At 41.1% G+C, this 19688-nt stretch overlaps 1 protein-coding gene and 1 long non-coding RNA gene across 2 annotated transcripts in view; both read left to right on the top strand.

Annotated features, from left to right (window-relative positions):
• The first annotated feature begins 105 nt into the window (after positions 1-105).
• The window catches only part of LOC129373782 (syntaxin-1B), a 50820-nt gene continuing 31237 nt past the window's right edge, over positions 106-19688 (top strand). The window contains exon 1 of the mRNA XM_055051868.1: positions 106-493. Within this exon, the coding sequence (XP_054907843.1) occupies positions 464-493 (30 nt within the window). The 5' untranslated portion in view covers positions 106-463. The remainder of the gene's footprint in view (positions 494-19688) is intronic.
• LOC129373793 (uncharacterized) lies at positions 12810-15510 on the top strand. The gene is made up of 3 exons (XR_008607402.1): positions 12810-13082; positions 13262-13437; positions 15258-15510. It is a non-coding gene; the product is annotated as an uncharacterized LOC129373793 (long non-coding RNA).

Raw genomic sequence — 19688 nt, 5'->3', positions numbered from 1 at the left:
TCCGCATCTCCCCCTCCCTCCCCTTCTCCTTTTCTGCAGCATCAGTACCACCCCCCCCCCCCCCCCCCCTCTGTCCCCCATGAGCCCCCCCGCCCTCCCCCTCTCTCTCGCTCCGTTTTCCTGCCGGGCTGCTGCTTTGCGCGCTGCGGGGCCACACTGCGACCGCACCGAGGAGGAAGCGGAGAAAGGCGCGGAGTGAAAGGGGGGACAGATCCACTGAGGAAGAGGCAGACCGAGCTGAGGAGGAGGGCTGATTCACGCACCATCACCGCGCGGATAAAACAGCCTCCGAAGCAGCAGCAGAAGGCGGAGACGCGTCACACCGCGCTCTTCCTCTCTCCATCTCTGCTCCGTGAAGAAGAGGAGGACGCCCGGAGGGACCCGCTGGAATCCGGTGTTGGACAGCCCCCCTCCCGCACGGACCAGGGCCGATTCCCCGCACTCTAGCATCTAGCACGGTGCCATGAAGGACCGCACGGCGGAACTGCGAAGCGTAAGCTGCTTTTCCTCTCCCATCCGCCCGCTGGCCTCCATCTTCCTCCCCTCCTCTTCCTCCTCCAGGGCCACCGCAGCATCTTGGCCTGCCTGAGCGCGGCGGTCGGAGCATGCGGGGAGGGAGAGCCGCTGGACCCGCGCTGCTGCGGGTTCCCGGCGGCTCTGCGGAGGTTCGGATGCGGGTCGCGCTGCGGCCCGGAGCTTTTCATGCTGTGAATACAGAGTGTGCTGCAACCCGTAATGGAGGCTGTGCGGTGTGAACGGATGCTGCGTGGCTGCAGTTTGGACTCTTTTTATTCTGATTATTTGCGGGATTTCCGCCTCTGATGGCGGATTTGAGCGGCTAGACGTCAAGGCCCAGCTCCGCCGCTCCGCGCGGGTTTTTCTCCCCTCATGCAGAGCTGCATGCATCACGGCTGGAAACGCACCCATCCGAGCTAATTCTAATTCGGGCCGTGCGTGATGTGCATGCGTGTGAGGAGGAGGGACGGAGGAGGAGATCTGACCGACAGGAGGAAAAATGCAGATTTTCTGTTTTCTACACCGAAAGAGGCCGCATCCGGCAGCCCGCCGCCTCCCTGATGGAGAGCCGCGGGAATGTGGAGGAGGATGGATGGATGGATGGATGGATGGATGGATGGATGGATGGATGGATGGATGGATGGATGGATGGATGGATGGATGGATGGATGCGGCTTTCCTCGTGCTCCTGCTCGTGTGAAGGTGGGAGGGGGCGGTGGGGAGGCCTTCGTTGGAAAGCCTCACCCATTTTATGACTGTGCGCCTCTGCGCCGGGTGAGAGCGGCGCTTTGACGCGCGGGCGGCGCGGCGCGATGCGGCGTTTCTGGATCGCCTGGAGCGAACAGCTGATGCTGGCGGTTTGGGCGGACCAATAGGTGGGAGGGGGCATCACGTCAAGCAGTCATTCTGCTGCAGCTCCACGCGTGTCCCCCTCCCCTGTGGGTTCTTCCAGGTTGGGATGATCTGAGTTCAGCAGTAATTGCAATTTTGTTGCATTTCTTCTTCATCCCCTGTCTCACCGTCAGGGTGGGGGGATGACGGAGGGCAGAGGGGGATCAATAACCTCTGATCGGTAAATCAGCAGCTGGATGTGGAGCTGATCTGAATGAAAGAGGCTCAGCAGAGTTTACCGCACTGCCGTCCTCAGCAGCTTCTCTCATCTTTCATTTCATTTCTTCTTCTTCTCCAGTAATCATCTTCCAAGCTTTGCTTCTTTTTCTGAGCTCTAAATTAAAAGTCCAGTTGGGAAATTTCCTCTGTGGATTCCTCTACTCTTCATTCCTCTGATCAGCTTTGACTTGAAATATTTCACCTGGAGATATAAAAAACCTCATTGGCTTTCCAAACCAAACCTGGAAAAGTTGAACCAGGAAATCATCAGGCTGCTGCTGAACATACCGGAGTGGAAAGGTCCTCGGTTTGGTTCAGACTTTACTCAACAATAAACTGTCCCAGCAACAATTGCAATAAACATTATTGTTGTTTTGAGACTATTGCAAGTAATATATTGATAATAACAGCAAAAATAAATAAATTAATTAAAGCAAGTATGTCCTGTCAAAAACAAAAAAACTTTAATTCAGTAAAAAACTTGCAGACACACAACAACATTTTCTGGAAGATTTGGGAAAACAATCAGGTCAAGGGTCAAAAGACATTAAGCTTGAAAAATAAGTCTAATCTATGGTTTCCAAATGTCAGATAATCCGGTGGCAGGAACCAAAAGAAGACGTGAAAGTGAAATATATACATGTGGTCATTTGTTTACTTTGGGGAAAAGGGACAGAGATCAGGAGGATTTCGCTACGATTTCCTCACAACTCAGTCATGCTGACTTCGGCTGCAGTGTTGCAGTAAAACTTTGCTGTCCAACCAAAGTCTGCAGCATGTAGAGTTTTTTCCTGCTGCGTCTCCACACAGCATGAAGAGGAGACAGACAGAAACTCTCAAAACTGGAACTGGAAAATATTTTAAACATCCAACATGAAACACGACATTCAGAAACAAAATGCCAAGAAAGCCCTACTTCCAACCAAAACCATAAATAAAACAGATTATAAAAGAATCCCTTCAAAAAGTGACCATCAGCGTGGAAATGACAGAGCTCATTTAATTGATGCGATTAATTGATTGCTTATTATCAGCCTCAGTTTAGCTTTACTTGGTGTTCTGCTCCCAGGATTCAATTGACAATTATTTTAGTCATCAATTACTTCATTGATTATTATGATGATTAATCCATCATTAGAGGTACTAATTATGCCAATGAATCAATTGCCACAATAAGACATGATTCTGTTCATTACTTAGCAGCATTCCATCTGCAACTAAAACATCCTTCTGGCATTAAAGCTCAGGCCTTTCTGCTCCACTGAACATCAGTACAGGGGAGAGATTATTTGGGATTATTTTATGGATTAAATGATTGATTACTGGACAGAAAAAGGAAATTAATGCAGGATTTATTTGGACAGCCTGAATAAAACTGCTCTGAGTTTGTTATTTTGACAGAAAATAAAATTCTTTCTTAATCTTGAACTTTTTTTAGCTGATTAAATGAAGAGCTGCAGAAAAGTTCACCGCTTCTGGTGTCTGGCAGAGAAACTTCATTTACAGACATTTACTGATGTGCTTTTCCTCCCGTCCAGCCCAACATGAATCAGATTCTCTGGACTCATCGTAGTTTTATTGATTTTCGTTCCATCTTCGTTAGGTTTCTCTCTCATAGTCAGGTTTTCCTCTGCAATTACTCACTTTTACTCCTTCATACACATTCCCCTCTTTGTTAATCCATTTATTCGCTCATTTTTGTCTTCCTCATGAATTTTTCTTTTTGTCTTTGAACTTACTCATCCCATTTTTTCCTTTTTCACCATTTCACACCCAGTCATTCCGCTTCATTAAATAAATTTGTGTTTAATTTCTATGCTCTGCTGTTGTGAAGCACTTTGTTTCACTTTTCACAGATAGAATTACAAATGGACTGAATAGTTTAAAGCCACATTCATCCAGATACAGTCAGTACACAACTCTGTGTTAGCTTCTTTGCCCAGAGGCAGATATATATAGCAGGAGGAAGCTGAAATTAAACCCACAACTTTCCCATAGGGCCACTAAAGTTACAGAGCAAGGCTAAAAGTGGAAAATAAAACCAAAAGTCTGGCATTAGCACATGTTAGACACCATTAAACATTGATAAAATAATTAAAATTTCACTTTAATTAATGTTGATTAACTGGTCGCTATGTCTGACAGTGTCATGCTAAGTTGAAGGGTTTTGTAAGTGTTGTAATTATGGGATGAGTAGGGCAAATGTAAGAGTTACAGCATGCATTAGAGCTTTGTAAAATAGACGTTGCCTTGATTGCTATATCAAACATTGCTCCTTAAAACATCAATAGTCGTCTTATTAATAATTGATTTGCTGTTTTTGCTGGTTGCTGCAGCTGCATGTCGACAGTATTTTAAAGAGCTGGAAACAATATCTGTGCACATGGAGCGACAGACGGATCGTTTGTGTTTGTTTGCAGCAGAGTGCGTGATCACATATCCTGTTTCATTTTCATTGACTAAAACGGGGGGAGTTGGAACAGGGGCTGGGCGGTCTGTGCTGGGACAAAACTCACTGGTGATGGATGGATGCTGACTTTGTTATCAACTCTGAAGACATTATCCTGACATAAACTGAGTTTTCACACTGAAATATTACAAGTTTTCTGGTGGTCCCACAACATGTCAAGACCCCACAAGGTAGCTATCTATGTGCTGAGCCCTGAACCACACATAAACAAGTACAGAGGTGTAAGTTCAATACAACTGATGTGTGCCTTTCTGTTTCCAGATATTTTATAGTTATGTCCAAGTACCATCAAGCATGATGATGCCGTCAGTCCAACTTAAATAATTAAATTAATCATTCCTTAAAATTTAAGCTTTAATTTTCAATTCCATTTTATTTCATGATAGCTAATTTTGTGAAATTAAATTAAACTCAGTTCATCTAATTTTAATCATGCTTGGTCAAATTTGGAACAATGCAAATGGGTGCCATTTTATGGTATTTCTAATATTGTATAAAAATATGGGTGGGTAAGTGAAAAACATGCAAAATGTTCACATTTTCCTCCAATTAATCAATCAAAATAATTGATTCTTAAAATAATCATTAGTTGCAGCGCAAAATCCAATGAAAATGAACCATTCCAGCTTTTTGCTCTATTCTTAAGTGATTCAGTTTATCGATAAACAATCCAATTCAATCCATTCATAGCTCAAATTATTTCAGAAATAATTTAGTTTAAAACATTCTAATAAAACATGATGAAAAGTCAACTTGTACAATATTTGTACAAAATAATTTACTATTGTGCAGTTCCATTGCATTCTTTTTCCATGATGACAATTTTTAAATGTAATCATCTCAGTTTGTTTGATGGGGCTTATTAAAAAGGGATAATATTTTAATAATTTTAATTATTTAAAGTTCAATTAATCACAGTGCAGATTTTAAACATCTGAAAGCTGAATTAGAGTTTGAACGATTATATATCAGACTGGTCCAGATCCTTGCTGGGTTCAGGCGACAGCAAAGCAGCCCCAGGTGATGAGAGCAGCACCGTTTAATGATGACGATTAAAAACTAAAGCTGGAGAATATCTGAGGTAACGCGAAGCATCCTGACCACATGAGGAAACAAACGGCTGAAAATGTGATCTCACCCTGTCAGTGTCTCCAAGCCAGCATGTTTTCAACCCAGGACTCGTTTTTCTTTAGTTTCTGGTTTTTACTTCCTGTAACTTGTAAAGACACATTTACATCAAAATGCAGTGGATCAGAAAAGCTCAACAAAAAGGCCTCTGCAGAATTTTCCTGACATAGTTGGATGACTCAGAAGAGTGTAAAGCTGATGGTTTTGCATTTAGACCTGTCCGACAGGATGGACCAGCATGAAGGCAGCAATCCAGTCAAAATCACAGCAAATCACTGATTTGATTCAAATTTCTCCATTTGTTGATTCAATCATCAAATACAGTCAATTTATGTTGACAATTGGGCCAGATTTTGGGTTTTTGATTAAAAATAAATTCTTGCTGATGAATTACAAAGCCCTTAATAAATTAGATCAACACATTTTGATAAATATATAGAAATGCTAATTAATTGCATACATTTTAACGATCTGAAAAAATAAACATTAAAAGTTTCTGGCCAGAACATTTATCTTGAGCTACTAGTATGCCTGTAAAACTGGCGCACAAACAACTTCTGCTAACGCTGATGAACGACGAAGCTGCTTCTGTCTGGTCCCACTGGAGGTTCATTTCTGCTTTTAAACTATCTGATTGGATGGTGGAAAAGACTAATGTGTTCAAGTTGTGCTAAAAGGAGTTAGAATATCAGTAAAGCTATGCTGGCCGAAAATAGCATCTTAATGCTAAAAATGTAGCAGCTATCACTAATGTCAGCGTCTGAACAAAAAAGACTGCATTTCTAAAGAATCTCCATGAATAATCAGGACTTTCTGAAACTCTGGAACAATAAATGGACAGAATAAAAATTAGCTCTATTCCGATGGTTGAAGAACCTGAAGAACAGATTGAAAACTATAAATATCTTTGTTTTTCTAGCTCCATTGTCTAGTTATTCAATAATTCAGCAGCAGAAATTGTTTGAATTGAAAATGTTGCTAATTTTGTCTATGATTTTGAATAAAATTATTGACAATTTATTACAGATCCTGTAATTAACTCCATTAAAAATTTTAAATAAGTGCCACCACTAATAAAAATGCTTCCTCCTGCTTTATGGAGACAAATGGACTTCATGTTTCAGATGATGGAAACTAAACAAAGCCTTGTGTGCTCAGTCCTGGATAAGTGGTCTGGTTTGTTCTGCCCTTCTGGCAGCTCTGGGCAGGCGGGGCTGAGTTCGTCTGACTTTATTTACTTAGATAACACACACACACACCTGCTGTGGTAAGGCGTGCAAGGACACTTTGATTGCTCCGATCAGACTTTCAAATTGAGCTGCTGCACTTCCTGTTGCTTACATTTTTCAAAATAAAGCTGTAGAGACTTCAGCTGCTGATCTGTTTATTTGTACATTTCAAGGTCCTTGAAGGACAAGTTAAATATTCAAAACCAAGTAAAAAACAGTTCAGTTTGTACTTTACATTTCTGACTATTCGTCATGTTTTATGGAAGATATGAAAGAAATCAGACATCCATTTATTGTTCACTAGTTTCTTGTGATGATCATGACTCAGCGTGTGTGTTGGTGTCGGTTTGATGTCTGGAAGTTGCTTTAAAACAGAGTCATGAAGAGGCCGGCTGGGCTCAGACCCAACGGGCTGCAGTCAAACCCAGCCCAATATTTGTTTATGTTTTTAATCTCATGTCAGCTACAGAACTCAGTAATGGATCATTAACATTTCACTCAGTTTCTGCAGACATACCCTCACTGGAAACTGACACAAAGATACAAACATAGGATAAAACAGAGCTGCAGCTTTAGTCCAAGCTGTGAAGCCATCAAATCTACAGCCAAAAGGCAACAAGGGGCGAAACGTCTTCAAAACTCCAGAGCAAAAGTCCAGTGAAACTGACCAGGAGGACAGAATCTACACCAGAGTAACTGCTAGTCACCATGGCAGAGCTTGGTTGATTAAAAGAGTTTATTGCAGTTTTTGAGATGAAAACTAAGTAAAAACTTACATTTTTGTATACATAAAGGATACAAATAATGAAATAAGACTATCAGGTTTAATTTTAGTAATGTGGAAGTATGGCAATTTAAACAACAACCACTAGCTATGTTGTGTTGACATAGAATTTTAAGTTAGCACAATACTGCACAGGATAGCTTTGACACATATAAAATATAACATAGAAAGTTAAAGTACACTCTAGGTTCATATAAATTTAGATGAAACTAAAAACAACGGCTCAATCTCTGAAACGCAGATAAATTCTTAAAAGGAGGATCAGACAGAAGAAACAGAAAACATAGGCCTAGACTCCTTGGATCTCTTGAGATAAGGAGCCTATATGCCAGGCAATTAACAAATTCCTGAGCATGGTTCAAAAGTTCACTAGGATCTTAAAACTTTTTATAAATAATTTTATCTATATTAGAATTAACTATATTTCTTTAAGCATGTTTTTAAATAGTTACTTATTAGATCCAAACTTATAGTCATTATTTAGCATTACATTGTGTGCAAGCTGGGTTAAAATACAAACTACTTTCTTGTGGAAACATTTTGAGGCACAGATAGCGCTGCAGCTGCACTCTATATCAAACTGGACAGCGTCTGATACGAGAAGGGTTTTCCGTATATCTGCTTTTGGGGCTCTTTAGCAGGAGGTAATAAAATTAACATTGAGACAGCCCACACAAAGGAAAAGAACACACCTCCTAATACATATATTTAAATGATGAGATTACGCATTCTATAAAATGATTTGGTTTACAGCAGAAGTTGGAATCTCTTTGTGCTGGGTGAGAGTTTTCCCGGAGGATGCATCTTCTGTTAATCTGTTGTCTTTTTTACTCAGTTCTTTGTCTCTGTTTTGTAATATCTTGGACTTTTGCTCTAGGTGAGAGGCTTATTGTAAAGTTCTTCTTGGATTGATTTTCTCTGGATAAAACTCTGAATATCTGAAGTCTGACGTCGTACGATTGCTCTTTTCTCTCTGCACACTTACACAGACACAGGAATTCGGGACTAAGAATTAATTAACGAGCTAAGATCAAGTTCTTCACTTTTTAATTCTTAACAGTTGTCAGGCTAATTTTGAGAGAACTTTTAAAATGTCACTGGTTTGGAATGAATCAATCAGCCTAAGCAGAGTGTGATTTTGTAATATGCTGATGCTATGCAGGTTGCAAATTAGCATGAACCACAAATCTCAGAAAAAAATCATCCCTTCCAACTGGAACTACAAGCATCACTTCAGCCCAAGTTTTGAATCATGGAACATTTCTCAGATTAAAGCAGTCAGAAGACAGGAAGAGTCTCTGAGAATCTGCACTCCGTCTGCCAGATACTCCAAAGCCTCCAACGCATCGTCAGCTCCCGTTTAGCAAGATGCATTTAGTTCAGTCTGCAGGTCAGAGATGATGTTTAGAGTTCTTCTGTTGAAATATTGAATTTTCCCGCCAAGAAAAACATTTGGTTAACCCGACTGCCGCTGTGGACTGAAATTTTCTGAGTTCGGTGCCTCTGGTAAGGCACAGACCAACTAGTGGATGGTAACATATGTGCTGCACCAGCAAATATGTTTGTATCGTCGTATCTTTTTTGTGTACAAAAATGTATGTTTTTAACATGCGCATGTTCTTTAGATTATTAATTCTTTTAGCCAAAAGCCACCTCAAGTTAAAACATTTTTGCAAAATTGAGGAAGTTATTTTGAATTTTGCCATTTCCAATGTTTTTGAATGCAACACCTCAAAATGTACAAAATAAACAGTTGATGGAAACATGGTTAGTGGGGTTTAATCTGTACATGCAATGCTTGTCATATTTATAACTTCCTTTTCTAAAACTATTTAGATTTGCTTTTCTTCATAAGGCTTTTTTTTAGTCTGTGTGCTTCAAAATGTTGCATCCTTTGCTGATCACTTTATCAGTATGTGAAATGATTTTTTCTCTAAAAGACCAGAAAAACAGCTGATCTGTACAAAAGCTTATTGGACAAAATCTAGACTAAAACTAAAATGACAAGAGGATTGACTAAAACTAAGTTAAAGTCTGCAGTGAAAATGAACACGTGTCTGCCGACTCACCAATATTCCAATGCAGTATCTGTGATGTGTTGAGCTGCAGTAAAATCTGCAGGATTTGAACCCTGTTGGTGTTCCTGCCTCAGTGGTCAAACAGCAGCCACACCAAGGACAAACTCAGCGTTTCTGCAGGCGCACAGAGGTCACTTTCACCGCTCCACGTGCAGAAATCAGAGAGCAGGACTGGAAGCAGATCAGAAGGATGCAGAGCGGCACGTCAAAGCCGCTGCAGAAACGTCAGGCTGTCAAAGAAAAGCTGGAGGAGAAGACAGGTTGGAAAACATGCAGCAGGAACTTCACCCTATTGATGGGTTGAAGGAGAACTCTCATGTTCACTTAGCAGGTCTTGATGTCCTATTCCAAATTATTTTTTGAGAACAGCTTCTGACCCCAAAAAGGTGCTGAAGAAGAACATAGCCATCCGCCGGAGAGCTCTGTTTATGGCAGTAAAGATGGCCGCCACAGCACTCTGGATGGATCTTAAAGTTGTTGGGTGACAGCATGGCCACCAAGCTGATAAGAAGCTAACAGCAGAGGCCTTTCGCAGAGCACTAACTGCAGGTTCTGACCCGATTCTGACCCGGTTCTACTTGGATGTGGAATTGGACCAGGAGTGATGGGGTTGGGTTGTGATGCCTTCACTGACTCAGACTGATTTCAGTTCATTATTATCATTTTCTGACTATTTTTATGTCCAGATTTACCATTTGTCTTCTTCTGATGCAGAATCATGATGCATGTCTCACATGAACAAAGTAAAAGTTGGATGAAATGCGATATGAACGCTGCAGACGCTTTGTGAACTATTGGATATGATTTTGTTCCATTTGGGTTCTTTCTGGGTTCTCCAGTTAGGAAACTGTTTGGTTATTGGTCTCCCTAGTTTCCCTTTGGTGCGTCTGCATGTTGTTCATCTTGTGTCTCTGTTTCCTCGCTTGTGCGTTCTGCTCAGACGTTTCATCTTCATCCTTTTTCTGCTTTATGAAGGAGACAGTAAAGAACAGTAGCGTCACCACTTGAAGTTTTGATGGGAAGATGAAGAAATGAGAGGTTGTTCTTGTGATCATAATCCATCATGGCCGCACCCAATGATCCCAAGTAATTTTATTGGTCATGATTTCATCTCTGATGATTCTTTTAAGTATTTTATTATTTCTGGTTTTTAAAAATTTACCTGCAAAGCAATAAAAGATCTTGTCTGATAGGTTTGGGGATTTTTTGACAATATTTAAAGTTTCTCCTGAAATATCCTGAGCTGCTTTTAACAGCTTTGATTTAAATCCCAGAAATCTTCAGATGTAAGGAGCAAAAGAGCTGAATAATAAATGTAAAAACATAAAATCACCTCATAAATCGTGAACAATAAAATAATAAAAAATATGTAAATAATTTTTTATCCAACGCAGAAAAATTAAGCTAAAAAATAGTTTCATTCTCTCTGTCGGCGTCTCATGTAGTTTTTCTTCAAATGTGAAGATGGAGGCACAATCTGCACAAATACTGGGTTCAAAATCTTTTCACTGCTGAAATCTCAAATTCTGACTTTCATTTTGTTTTGCATTGAAATATTGTTGCTGGGGATGATTTCCCAGCCTCCTGCTTGACAGGGTTGTTTCTTTTAAACAAACATCTGGAAGTTTGGAGATCATGTCGGATTTTTCCGTTTTCAGGACATTTTGTCCTCATTTTTAAAAACGCATCCAGACATGAGCAGAGTCGACTCTCTGATGTCTGCGGAGAAAAACCCTCTGAAAACGAGCTGCCAGTGGAGATGCTCTGACTTTCCTCCATGCATCTGCTGACTGAAGGCATCCTGGAGCCTGGAAGCTGATTGGTCCGTCAGACGGTCATGTGACTCATGGCTGCCTCTGCTCAATGGGCTGTCTGTTGTCCCTGGCCTCCTTTATGTGTGTGTTGTGTGTGTGCCATCATGCATGATAGATGCACCCCTCCCCCTTCAGCAGCGCGGCGAGCCTCTTCCTCTCACCCTCCTCTTCCTCATCTTTAAAGCTCGCTCGTTTGTTTTCTCAGCCAATCAGAGAGCAGCTCGTTATTGTTGGTTACTGTCAGGTTTTGGTTTCTGGCTTCACATAGAGAGATGATGATGTCATAGTGATGTCACAGAAGATGTGATCGTTTTACAGCTCCAGTTGTCTTTCAGTGAGCAGTCAGACTAATGAAGACTTTTGATGCCGTCTGATAAATGAAGCTCCCAAAACCAAATTATGGTTCTGGTTTATTGCTCAGAACTGCAGCATCAGCAACTTTTAGGGTTCACTTATTATCCAGGTGATGCTGAAGCAGGACTGCTCTGATTGGTCAAACTGCAGTGGCTCCGTACAACACTTTGAGTATTTTTGACCAAAAATTTTGATTTTCCCATTTTCAGTTTTTGTGGTTTGGAAGGAAAATGAACTCATGTTTCGTTTCAGACAACATGAACTTCCTGTTTGTGTTTCGAAGAGAAATTCATAAAAAATATCCACACAGTTCTGATGCTGACTTTGGTTGGACATACGTCTCTCTTCACAGTCTCATCATCGTTTTAAATTTAAATTAAACTATTTATCCCAAAAGGAGACTACATGTCATAACTCAAACTATCCAAAGACCTTCAACGGCTCACAGAATGGTGATGCTGCGGGCCGGAAGTATCGCCTCCAGTAGCAGTCAGTCTATCTGACGAGGCCTCTGACTGAAGACTGTTGATGTGTGATGCTAACATGCTAACAGCTTGTTACCCAGGAATCAGAGACGAAATTCCTGATGACATCATCAGTTGCTAAGCCCTCATCTCCTTTACTTTTGGTGCCCCTCTTTAAATCCTGTGTTTTGTTAGAGATGTTGGAGTAGGGGATAAGATGGCTTGAACATTCTCCTCCTCTCTGTGCACCATGAAACCTCCGTTTCAACTCCTCTGGCATTTGGGGTCAAAGTTCAGGGATTATTTGAGCTTTTGAGATGCTAATCAGCTGTTCCCAGTTGTAAAACTACACCTTGTTTCCATGGCTACTCATCATAATAACCTGTGTGATTAGCACCACTATTAAATGTTTAAGCTTTTATAAGGAGATTATTAAGTGTTAGGGACGCTCCGATCGCCTGTTAATTTTTTGCTTTCGGTATAAATGATGCTATATTATCTGGAAAAACTAACAAATTATCTGCAATAAATTGATCTAATTTACACATAATAGACATATTTGACTACATTTTTTATTTTTATTTCCTTTATTTAACCCGGTAAGCCCGGTAGAGATCTTGTGACCGGCAGCAAGAGACAGTGATCGATCACACTTGTTCACAGAAAACAGCTGACTACGATCGGTGGCCGATCGATCGGAACATCTCGATTAAAGATTATTAGCGTCTTGAGGATGGATGTATATCCATGTGGAACTACAAAACTGAATTTGTTTATATTCAAAAATTTTCTGTAATTTATTGCTGTTTGAATTCCCACCTCTTCCTCTGACCTCACCCTGCTTCCTGGGGTCACACTGTGCCCCAGAGAGGAGGATTCTGGGAAACAGTTACAGTCCAAAGGGCTTTAATTTAAACAGAAATATGTTAAATTAGAAGAAAACAGAAAAAAGTCTCAAATCTGCATCACATGTGAGACAAAAATGAGGTTTAGGTCTTCTTTAGCTGCAGCTTGAACGCTAACATGCTAATGCTAACGACACGGCTCTCTGGGGAACAGGAAGTGGAATCAGGACACTTTAGAAACAGGAAATGAATTGTTGTGGAAAACTTCCTGCTGCAGGAACCATTATCAAGTAGGAAAAGGTTTAAATAATTAACATTAAAACACAGAAACAGTACATTAGCTTCATAGCAATCAGCCTCTTTGAATGTTCATGTAGCCGCAGCTTTTAATTTATGATAAATGATGATGATGATGATGATGATGGACATGAAACCACCTCATCATCATCATCATCATCGTTTCACTCAGAGATGGCAGGAAGGAGGGAATGAATGAGCAAACAGAGAAACCAGGTGACCCAGTCAGGGCTGTGCAGGTGAATGAATCAAACAGCCTCAGCTTCACCTCCCTGCTGACAGGAAGTGAGTCACTAACCTTCATCACCTGAGCTGTCTCATCCTCCCACCCTGCTGAGGTCACATCAGGTCAGTTCAGGACAAACATTTCATCCTCCAGACCAACGTTTGAAATGTTTCTGTTGCATTTCATTTATTTTAATATACAGACTTCTTTATGTCTGAGGAATTGGTGACATCACAACTGGTTACTCAGAATAAATCCATCCAAGACAGAAAAAACTAAAAGGAAACCAAATAAATGTAACTAAATATGAAATAAATTGTAACAAATAAATATTGTGAAAATAAACATTGAATGAAGTAGAAAATAGACAAAAATGTATAAAATATAGTAGATAAAGAAACTTTACAAAATAGAAAAAATATAATGAATCAGAGATAAAACAAATAAACTAATATTAAATTAAAAAAATTACAATAAAAGAAGAAAGAAAAAAATAAACCTTTAATTAAAGATTCCATATATGTGCACAATTTGTATTTAGTTTTGTCTCTTTTCCCTTTTTAATTTGGATTTGTTTCATTTTTTGATTTTACAATATTAATGTGGAATTAAAATTGTAGTTGTGATTTTGTGTTGTTTACATTCTTCAGTTTCTTCCTGTTTGAGTTTTTTTGTTCAGTTTTTATTTTAGAAACAATCTTTGCTATTCAGTCTGTTTCTTAATCTGTTGAATCTCACTGGTGTTTAAGTGTTTGCGGTCAAATTTATTTTTGATTGTTTATTTTGGTGTTTAAGTTTTTCATATTTCCTTGGTGATTCCCAACCGTTTTGCATTTCTTTCAGTTTTCGCTCTGTTAGACTGGTTACAGTTAGAGGTCGGATTAGGCATTAAAGCAGTTTCTAAAATCAATGGTAGTCGATAGAAAGTCCTCAGACAGGTAGAAGAACAAGAATGTGTGTGTGTGTATGTGTACAAAAGTCTTAATCATCCAATTAGCCTCACCTAATTACTTATCTGCTACGAAGCCACTTTGTTCAGGTTTTCTGTAGTTTTCTGAGCTTTGGTCGCTTAATAAAGAGGCGGTTAACGATGCAGCATCTATGAATAAATCCCAGGTGTAGCGCTGATGCTCAGGTGAGCTGTAACACCTGGTGTGTCAGGTATTGGTCCTGCTTCAGCTCTGCAGCGCTGGAATCAAACATGTTTTTAGAAAGAAGAAATCCATTTTGTTGAAAAATGTAATGTCATATTTAGAGAAGAAAATCCCAATAAGACAGTGGGGCCTGGTTCTGGTCGGGAAGCGTTCTGCTGCGGTCGTGTTCGCTTGGATCTTTTACAACGTTATATGGTGTTGAGTTAATCTGGGAAACCCATTCTTTAAATCTTGAAACCATATGAGCCGCACTGCGCAGGATGGACCGGGTCACAGCACCAATATCTGGTTCTGCTGGAACCTACTGTTTGATTTGATCTTTCATGTTTCCTGTTATCCGTCCAATCAGAGCTCAGAGTGCAAGTAGACACGCCCACTCCTTACATTTAAGCTTTGAAGGGTTTTGTAAATTTATTTGGTCGACTGAACGTTTGGACATTTATTGCTTCTGGTTCTGGATGATTTGCAGCTGGAAGATTTCTGCTTGCCTTGATATTGAGCTGTTAGCTGATGGTCATAAAACTGTTGCACAGCAAGTCTTCAGTCAGAGGACTCTTTAGAATCACTGCAAGACTGACTGCTACTGGAGCATCACCATCCACAATGACTGAAGACTTTTGGATGAGTTAATTTTGCTTTGGGATAAATACAATTTTTAAGAATTTTAATTTCTGCAGATTCTATTAAATCAGGAGACAGGATGCTGGACTCACTTCCTGTGGGCCGCCGTCCACTTGGCTAAAAGGTCATTATTGATTATGACCTTTCCGTCCTTTATGTGTTCACAGAGTCAGGACATACACCAAGTCTTATGTTGGTCCCTCAGAACCTCCGGCCTGTCACGGCTTCAATAATTCAGCAGAAACAATCGGAACCAGGTTTCTGCGGTTCTGCTCTAAACCACCGACACGCTGCCTTCAGGAGCGTCAGGAAATCCCAGCCCCGTCTGAACAGCCATCAGCCCCACGTTGATTCCAGGACTGATGGAGATGATTCTGTTTTCCAGGACAGATTTTATTAAAATCCTCCATGACGTCCAATTTAAAGAGCAAATATTAAAGTCAGACATTTTTTTCCCACACCTGAAACCTCCCTCATCTTTCACCTGTCCAGTGATGACACAGACGGCAGACACGGTTGTTTCCTCCGTCCACGTCCCCCTCAGACTGCTGAGGGACAGGAGGCTCCTTCTGAAAAGCAGCTGTAGTGGCTGTGGGTGATTTGCTAATGGGGATGGATTCTACTGTTCTTGTCTTGAACTTTTTTTATTATTCTAGCATGATATTGATGATCAGTCAGCATCTGGCTGATCATCAAACTCCCCTGATCAGTCAAAAGAGTTTGATTTTTCTGTTTATTGAAAAAACAAACAAGAAATGAATAAAAAATATTCACCTTTAAAAATAATTTTTCAGGAAGAATAAAACCCTCTGAAGTTTTACCCTGGAGAGAAATAAATGTGCCAAAAACTTAAAATCAGATGGTGAAACATGTCGGATCGTCACCAACCTGCACTTCCTCTTGCAGCTATATTAGCATGAAAATAAAAGAAACCTGTGAACTGCAGATTTTTGTCAATGATACATAAGAGCTTGTCACTGATTGGCTGGATGTTGCAAAGTTTTTTTTCAAGCATTTTGATTGGTCTAGCCTTTAGAAGCATTATCTGGCTAGCGCTGACATCACGTAACCTAAGATCTTAATGTTTTCTGATGGTTCCTAATAAGTTTTAGATCATTCGTGATCAGTTTACTGACTTTTCAATCCTCATGGAAGAAAAGGTTTTGCATTTTGCAGAAACTACAAGTGATTTTTTGTTTTTCTCAGATGACTGGATTCGGGTTTTCATGGAGCAACAAATACTAAAGACATCGTCCTTCACTGTCAGCGGATGCTGCTTGTGCGTCAGATTTACAGTCGTACCAGGAACAAGCAGATATGTAAAGGCTCCGTTTTGGGACTTTTCTGTGAAAATATGGGAAAAACTTTTCACACATCAAAATCTGTGCAATTAATAAATCAAAATGTATACATTAAAGTCCTGGCTGCAATTTAAATACATTTATATGTTAAAGTTTTTACAAATGCATCGTTAGTTTCTCTCAAAGGTTCGGTCAGATTGGGGGTCAGCTCGTTTTCCAGTGACAGCTAGCTGGATGAAGCGACAGAGGACGTGGGAGGAGTCAAACCCTGAGACGGATTCAGGATCAGGATCCTGATCAGCAAAGAAGTGAAGAAACGACTCTATCAGCCTCTCCTTGTGCTTTTCAATTTTCAGACAGTTTTTGGAAGCTCTGCGTCTTTTTTCAACTTTTAAAATACTTTTCTTTTCGATTTGTTCTTTTCTCTGCAGGATTTTTTGCTTGTATTTTCTTCTGGAACCTTTTCGTTGTTTTTCTGCATCTGTTTTGCACCTTTTTAACTTTTGGTTCATCTTTGCAGTCACTGCCGTTTTCTAGTTTGCTTGGAGATTCAGATCGTCTCTGCAGCTGAAGTGAAAACTTCTCACTGCGGAATCAGGAGGATTTTCACTTGTTCTGGTTCTGAAGATCCAATCGTTCAGTAGCTGATGCAGTTCTGGTGGTGCATTCAGGAGCTCCTGACAGCCTCTGAATTCTGAGCGTCAGGATCAGCAGGAAACAGGAAAGATTCCTGTTGGCTGTTAAAGTCAGACTGGAATCACAGATGGACTCTGGGAAGAGCCAGCGCTCCCAGAGGACTGTGGGTAAGATGCTGCTGGCGTGCTCTGCTGCTCACACACATGCAGAGTGTGTGTCCATGCATGCAAACACACACTCTGCTGGCATCACAGCTCGCTGTGACACCTGAGGTCAGCCTCCTGATGTGAGCGTGTGTGACGTGAGAGCAAAGAGGAGACGCAAGGAAGAGGAGGAAGAGGAGAGACGGGAATGAACTGGACAAACTGTTCCTCCTGATTCAACTGAACTGAATAAAGTGTTCAAATCGTCTGATTGTGATATTTGTTGCCACAAAGATGATTTAAGATCCTTTCATTAAACGGCAGATTTCTGTTACAAGAAGAAAGTTTCCTCCTAGAAAATGTTAGAGGAGACCAGATCAGAAAAGCTGCAGTTTTAATTCATTTTCAAACATTTTCTCTCAAAATTTTACAATTTTGACAGATGTAGAAAAAAATGGATCATTTCAATGAGTAGCAGCAGCTTTTAGGCTGCAGCTGTGATGAACCCGGTCCATCAGAACCGGGTCACAGGAAGCCGGACCTTACCCGACCCGGTCATCACTCTGATCCGTTTTCCTGTTTTTCCATCATCCCAGTTTACCTTGGAGGATTTTTTCCAGATTTTAATTTGGAGAACCAGAAACAAAAAGGCTTCATCTGATCAGGAATCGCTTGTGCGTCAGATTTACAGTCCCACCAGAAACACAGCAATACAAAGGTTCCTGCTGGAACTTTTCTTTGTTAAAATGAGATTAATTTCACTTTTAAATTCATTAACTGAAATTAAGGCGTTAATGTTTGGCTCCACTTAGTGATTACAAGAAAAACTTTAATCCCTTAAATCTCTCACAGAACCAGAACCAGCAGGTCCAGTTTGAGCGTCCTCCATCATCATAACCATCTTCATCATCATCCCTCTCTGCTGCTGCTGCTATGGACTCGTCTTCAGATATTAATGCGAACGGTTCTGTCGATATCCTGGAATCAATCGGACCTGATTCCATTCCGGACTCCCCGGTTCTGCTCAGGATCTGTTGGATCTCTGTGTTGTTCTGTTTGTTGGAAGTTCCCAGAGGAACCAGATTTGGGCCATCAGGGTCAGTAGAATGTGGAGCAGCGCCCCCATCAGGCGGGGCAGAGTCTTTACAGACGCTCCAGAGGTTCTGCAGAACCAGACCACATGTGTCTTTATGTGCTGCGGCTCAGTTCTGGTTCTCGGTCCGGTTGATGTCTCTCAGAAAGAATATTTTTATTTAACAGTGTTTTTACAGTTGGTAGCTCTGTTGCCTTGCAGCAAGAAGGTCTTGGGTTCGATTCCCGGCCGGGTCTTTCTGCACGGAGTCTGCATGTTCTCCCTGTGGGCGGCGGGTTCTCTCCGGGTTTTCCGGCTTCCTCCACAGTCCAAAACCACGTTGGGTTAACTGGTAGTTTGTCCTGTTTGTTTCTATGTTGCCCCGCTGGGTCGGGCGACCCCGTCTTTTATATCCAGATTTATTTTTGCTAAATCTCATATTTCAGTTCATATGTGTTTTTTTAAATATTGTAATAATATTTTTCTGTGTAAGAAATTGTTGGTATTAAATTTTCAATGTTTAAGTTTAGTTACTTCTGGTTCTGGGATTTCTATTTTTCTGGTTGGTCCTTTTCTTTAAGTGTTTAGTTTCTATATTTTCGGAGGAGTTTTTCCTCTAACCTAATTTTCCTGATGGATGTTTATCTGAGGCGGTATCGGTCTGGGCTCGGTCTACATCCTGCAGTCGCTCAGATCAGCCGATTCTCTGAAGGTTATCGAGTCCTCTGCTGTCACATCGTCTGCCGAGGATTTCCACTGGGAGGGGCCCGCGGTGCCTTCAGGGACCCTGTCTGAGTCAGGCACTCGATGACACGCCGCTGCGTTTTCTGGCCCTGAAGCCCGACCCAAACTGAACCCTGAAACCAGATCCGAGCCCAGAAGGTTTTGGACCGACGGCTAGAACAGTCTGAGGACAGAAAGCTGGACTTTTTGAGGACTCGGACGTCAGCGGCCATTTTGGGTCATTTCCATTAGAACCTGCTGCCTGTGGCAGGAAGGATCGGCTGCGGCTCTGCGGCTCTGCGGCTGCGGCTCGTTACTTATTATTTTTAAAGCTGTGAATTGAAGAAGTAGAACGACCCAGTTTCAGATGAGCTGCATTTTAGCCCCAAGCGATCGGGAACGACAAACCATCTGCATGTTCGCACTTCGTTCTGCACAACATGATACAGTAAAACTCAACCAGAAAATCATTTTCTGTTTCCACCTGAACATGAAACAGGAAGCTGGAACCTCGTCGCAGCGCAGAGAACCAACAGATCCACCGAGAAAAAAGATTTAGATCAGAAACCTGTTCAGGTTTCACTAGCTGCTGTTTGGGTCGGTTCTGAACATCTGGGGTTCAGATAAAAACCTCTGAAGAAATCTAGAGATCCTTGGAAACGGCTTGAACGACACATCTGAGTCTGGAGCTGATGGGATTCAGTCGGATCGGGGATGATGTTT

This window comes from Poeciliopsis prolifica, unplaced genomic scaffold (genome assembly GCF_027474105.1).
Source record: "Poeciliopsis prolifica strain line A6 unplaced genomic scaffold, Auburn_PproV2 SCAFFOLD034, whole genome shotgun sequence".
NCBI classification, from domain to species: Eukaryota; Metazoa; Chordata; class Actinopteri; order Cyprinodontiformes; family Poeciliidae; genus Poeciliopsis; species Poeciliopsis prolifica.
Note: the sequence above shows the minus strand (reverse complement) of the source record. Positions and strands in the feature narration are given on the sequence as shown.